This window comes from Echinococcus granulosus (genome assembly GCF_000524195.1).
Source record: "Echinococcus granulosus chromosome Unknown EG_S00003, whole genome shotgun sequence".
NCBI classification, from domain to species: domain Eukaryota; kingdom Metazoa; phylum Platyhelminthes; class Cestoda; order Cyclophyllidea; family Taeniidae; genus Echinococcus; species Echinococcus granulosus.
Genome location: NW_020170383.1, coordinates 2,905,331 through 2,910,907, shown reverse-complemented (window position 1 = coordinate 2,910,907; position 5,577 = coordinate 2,905,331). Strand labels below are relative to the sequence as shown.

The following is a 5,577-nucleotide window of genomic DNA, read 5'->3' as shown; positions in this document are numbered from 1 at the left end:
CTTACTGTGTCAATGTTTGTTGGTATTTTTGTAATTCTTACTAAACATCTCAGTGCCTCTCCTACGTTTCCCCTCTGATGATAACTCCAGAAAAAAGACTAAAGTGACTTGTACAAGTATTTTTACTAAAATTTACTTATATTAACTTAAATTATGGGAATAAGTGGAAGTGTACAATGCGAAATGTACTTTAGTCATTCCCAATGAGGCAATGCCCCGTAGCTGCCACATTGTCGCTATTTTGCCTTTTTACATCAGGTTCCATATTTTAGGGTCGAGGAGAGTATTTACAGGAGAACGTCTTTTATGGTATATCGTGAAGATGTTAAAAATGATGAAAGTTTGGTGGGAGGATTAAAGATTGTCCCCTGGAGACCCGATGTTGCCTTCTAAGTCACGAGGTACACCTAATCTCTCTGCTTTCATTTAAACGGTGTATTCAAATGACCGTGCATTATGTAGTACTGGACTAAGAACTAAACATAAAGTTGGGAATTTAAGATAAGTGGAGTACTGGGAGTTATAGGAGCCTTTCCCGAAGTGCTTATTTCTATTTTGCATTGATATGGAAGGTTGATCTTTCGGAATGTCCATAATTTTGACCAATACTTTTGCTAATCCATGCCAAATAATGACTACCAGTCAAAGGGTAAAACTATGCCAATTTCAATAGGCAAAACCGGAAAGATAACCCTAAAATTTCCACTTCATTCTTTTTTGAATCGCGTCTATGTCAAGGACATTGTTTACATTTAAAATATGGACTAAGCTTACCTAAGTAGGTTTCATTGCAAAATGTACACAAATTTGCACAACCTGGCATACTGTACACTCTTTCAAAAAGATGTTCTTCAATTAATATTGCAAAAAACACATTACTTACTTTTTCTACAAAAACTGATGACCATCACTTTGCTGTGAAAACTTAATGTTTATTTCACCTGCCGGTGTGTGGCACTAACTTGCACCGGAAAATTGACTTAAAATAACTCTATATTGGAATCTCCTTGATAAAACCAATGTATCCAATGGGACACTTTAAGTTTTGCAACTTAACTAAGCTGTCCAAACAGGCGTCTAGTTGTCAGTACTGTCTACAATCCCCCGGTCAGTGGCGGTGATCCATGGGGATCGCTGAGGATCTAATGTAATGCAGAAGTAAATAAATGAAATGGGAACAAGCAATATAACAACAAACTATCGAATTTTTTTGTTTGAAAGATAATACAAGTCTCTGTGTTCGTGCACCTAGGCTTATTAATCAATTATGCTGCATATTTGAGGTATATGTGATCTGTTTACAGCTTACCGCCGCGGCTCAAATAAATTCTCTGCATTTCAAAAAATATTACCCCATCTCTCACACCAGAGCCTTTCAACTAGCTGTAATGTGTTTTCTAAGATTCCTTTTTTTTGATACTGAAGCATGTAGGAAAATAAATTTTCTGCATAAGCGTTTTCAGTGCTGCATTGGTTTATAAATAAAACATGCTTTTATGCACGCTTGTGAACATTAATGAGCGTTAATGAAGCTCCCTAGATCATATGAAGCCTTCAAATGTACTCCTACGTAGCAGAAGCATTGTTTAATCAAACGGGCTAACAAAAAGTGATAAAGAGCTATGTTTAAAAAACTTTGAAGCAAACCATTTTTTACAAGAACTTTTGTCGAATAAATAGGCAACTTAAAAATAAAATCAAGTTTTTCTCTTTATTGCATTAGCGTCCTGAGTCGTGCCTGAAGGCGAAAGAAGGTATAACACTAGGACGAAAATGTATTGTCGACTTAAAGGAAAGCTTGCGGCTACTGGCATAGCCTGGAGGCCAGGCCACCCTCCGAAGGTACATTGGCGGAGACTCTAAGTGGTCCGTCACCAAAACCGAAAGTTATACAAACAGCTAGAGTATTGCATAGCTTCTCTCCACTTATGAGCGTCGTCGCCGTCGCTTCCCTTGACCAGCCTCTAGTGTTTTTGTCACAACGTAATTGGTGCTGTAAAGAGACTTACGAGCCAACCGTGTCAGTCATCGCATTTCCAGGTATTTGAAAAGATACTGGACCCCGACGTCACTGATCTCCCTTGGTAATTTTACTTGATCTGAATTCACATCTTGAATGGGAGAATGTGGAGGCCTTCACGCGTGTCCTTAGCTAGCTTCAGGAACATTGGCCCAAACTGGAATTATTTAATTAAAGACAGGGTGCAAAATAGTTCTGTGGGACTAAAGGTTCGAGTCAATTCCTCTATGCCATATTTTTCACACTTTTGAGTTGACCAGCTGTATCTGAGTCCCATCCAGCCATCAGAGAAGTAGAGAGGGTATAGCGTCTTCGCTTACTTGACACCTTCATACAGGAATGGTGGACAGCTCCACAAGGAACTTCCCCAGATTTTTGAGGGCTAGTGTCGCGTCAGTTACTAATATCCTTCCTGAAGAACACGGCACTAGGAGTGTTGCCCAAGGTAGACATCATTTCCAACCCCTCTGTTTAGGGTTGTTACATATTCCCCCATCCACAGTATATGCTCTTCTGTCACTTCAAGGCTTAGCATTCAGGTACATAAACTAGGGTATTTGTCCCTTGGGATCGGGTTCGCTTTTCTCTGCCACTAATGGAGCTCGCCAAGATTTCCCCGAAGATGAAATAAGATAATACTTGAGCAGACGTATGGTAGGCCTTAGGGCTTAGGTACGATAACAGAGACCCTAAGTAGTCAGTTACCAAGACAGGGAATTAAACAAACAATTAAAAGGTTGCACTAAACGAAGTAAAAAGACAATTCTTACTAGTGTTAACATATTGACTTGAACAGCTCATCACCGAGTACATTTTGAAAAAAAGGGGCCCAATAAAAATGTAGGTCTTATACTGCTTATATATTTGAGGGATAAATTGAAACAATATTTGCTATAAATTTAAAGTATTACTGCTTGGGCCAAGTTAAAAATTTGTTTTAGATTCGTTCACACCTATTGATATCGGAACTCGAAAGGTCTGAAGGGGTCAAATGTCTACCCAAATAAATCACTGAAACATAACATCAGTTGTTATTTATGAAAACGATTCTTTTAATGGCACCTAAGGTCATTTGAAGACGCTACCAACTTCCCTTATATTAACCATTGCCAATGCTATGGCACAGCCGATGCCTAGGGAAAGTACCATTTTGATTGCCTTCCTCTGGCTTCGTGCAGCATCGAGATCCGAGTCATGTAAGTTTATACCGAATAGGCGAGCACTTTAAGGACAAAAAAGCAGCAGAAACATTTTTAAATACATTCTATATTCCTGTAAAATTTTTAGGTTGCATAATTTGTGGATACGTCACAAAAAAATGTTTCGTTTTGCAATTAAAATGTTTGAAGTTGTTATATGAGAATGAGCAAATTTTAAACTCAGTCTTCTTACTCCCGACTTATCAGACATTTAGGTTCTTTAAATACCCAATCTTTTAAAATAGTCTAATGATGCGCCAAAGAAATGAGAGCTTGGGCAAGGAAACTAATGTTTTAGTAACATTTTCCCAAAAACCACACCATCAAACTCTCCAAAGCAAATGATAAAGACACCTTTATTTGGGGGATAGCCATTTTCCATAGGAAAGTAGGTTGAAGTTTGACATTCGGAACTGTCGCTTAAGGTACAAAGTCTACTTGGTTAATAATAAGTAGGAACTACATTACGCCTCAAAAGTGGTGGAAAGAATAAGGTTTCAAGGATTAGTTACTTCAAGTATATTGACTAAGTAAAATAAGCTATCTGCAGAAAATCACATAGCCCCTAAGAAAGGATTTCTTGCGTGATTTTAATAAAATATATCTAAAGAAATATTAAGCAAAAGAAGTGGACGAGGCAATGAGAAACCGCCGAAATTTTAATTCAAGCAGAGATTGCAGTTGTTTATTTTATCACGATGGATTTTGCCAAATATGTTTTATTGTTAGTAATTGTACATTATAGAGAACTTGCTTTAATTCATTTACTCTGTAACCTTATTCATTCCCTCTGCTCCACCTAATGGGATCGTAAAAACTGCAAAATTCGCCCTCCCATGAAGCCAAAATAACTTCAAAAGATGCATTTCCGAATACACCTTCTATTGGTGTATTTTCCCCATGTGATCCGCTGCATTAAAGTATTTTTGTCCCGGTCTCTAAAATTCACTTTAGCAACCTCGATTGTAATCTTGTCTACACGATCCGGAATCCTGCTATAATCCTGCAATCGAGTTTTGTGTAGATTCTTAAATCACTTTCAATTATTTTTATGACGATGACTTCTAAAATAAAGTTTCAAGCGACAGATTTTTACTTCAAAACAAAATTCTGGCATTGTGAAAGGAAAAATGCATGGTGATGCCTCTAATGTGTTCCTAAATTTGAGCAAGACGGGCCAGATTCTTACGACGTTTATGCCTGAAGTCATCCTTACAAATTCACGGACAGCACAGAACCACTGGCAAAAGGGAAGGCAATCAAAGTGGATACATTTAAAGACGAGGCACACAAAAATCAGTAATTTGAAGAAGTAATGTGATAATTGCTTGATCGTCCTTCATTTCATTGGAATTTGTACACCAGGATGCTGAGATCGTCCCATTCACAGTAGAAATAGGTCTTGGACTCGTACGGGAAGGAACTGTAAAAAATTAAAAAAGTAAACACATAAAATGTGTAAAGGCTTCTTAAGTGACTTTCTATCTCGTTCTTAAATACGAACTTACCTTCCGAAGCTGGGACCTACATGGCAGTTCCAGGTGCCTTTGAACTCTTCATCACAGCTCTCCTTAATGCGTCTAGCAAGGTTTTGGGGCCAGGAGCGGTTTTCTGCTTCATTGAGAAGGTCATAAATAATTTCCTTCAATCGGCCTTGCCTCTCCTCCTTCATGTCGGTATCGAAGTTTTTCAGTTCGTACCTGCTGCTCATTTTCGAGGAGTGTTTGCAAAGTACCCACAGTAGGCTTGAAGTGAAGTGCTTTAAGCAACTTGTGAGTGATGGTGTGCCATTTAGGTTCTTACCCAACGCGTACACGCAAGAGCCGCCTTCTTCAGTCTCCTCGCTTTCAGTAGCACCAATCAGATTGGGGTGATTTTACTTGGCGAAGGACTACTATGAATTTGATTGTGCCATTCGAGCACTAATGAAGAGTTTCGTCTGATTAACAGGTTTGACTTCAAAACCAGAATTCTACCCTCACTTCTTCAACACAGGGGTTCTACTTGGTTTTAACCATGTCTTAAAAAACTGCAAAATTCAGTAGAAGAGGGAAAATCTCCGACAATTATAAGTGTCTTTTTTAAGGCCTACACAATTTTTGTAGTAAAGAATTTACTTGAGTTAGCTAAGATACTTTTTTCACCGCATTAAAGAGTATCGTGACGTAAAAAATTGCGGCTAAACCCTACTTGGGTTGTCAAAATTGACTCACACAAGTTTCATTATCATTGTAATTGGTATTTACGCATCTTTTGTTGTGTCAGTCGTGGATGCACATTAAATATGCACTCTTTTATAAGCGGTTTCATCTTCTCTTTACAAATTTAGTTGGTGCGCTATTTTTTGGCATTTCCGGA

At 38.2% G+C, this 5,577-nt stretch overlaps 2 protein-coding genes across 2 annotated transcripts in view; one reads left to right on the top strand and one right to left on the bottom strand. All coding sequences in view use genetic code 11, as the record gives it.

The window, feature by feature from the left end:
* Nucleotides 1-3,380, top strand: part of EGR_00998 (Dynein light chain 2, cytoplasmic) — a gene marked incomplete at both ends in the record, with an annotated part of 3,748 nt that extends 368 nt beyond the window's left edge. Inside the window, 4 exons of the mRNA XM_024490247.1 lie at nucleotides 273-340; nucleotides 1,222-1,428; nucleotides 2,496-2,559; nucleotides 3,308-3,380. Of these exons, the coding sequence (XP_024355650.1) occupies nucleotides 273-340; nucleotides 1,222-1,428; nucleotides 2,496-2,559; nucleotides 3,308-3,380 (412 nt within the window). The remainder of the gene's footprint in view (nucleotides 1-272; nucleotides 341-1,221; nucleotides 1,429-2,495; nucleotides 2,560-3,307) is intronic.
* Nucleotides 3,381-4,563: 1,183 nt separating this feature from the next.
* EGR_00997 (dynein light chain) lies at nucleotides 4,564-4,930 on the bottom strand (the record flags this gene model as incomplete). Its single annotated transcript, XM_024490246.1, has 2 exons — nucleotides 4,564-4,642; nucleotides 4,728-4,930. The coding sequence occupies 2 exons, from the start codon at nucleotides 4,928-4,930 to the stop codon at nucleotides 4,564-4,566; spliced, it is 282 nt and encodes a 93-aa protein (XP_024355649.1).
* Between the last annotated feature and the right edge of the window lie 647 nt (nucleotides 4,931-5,577).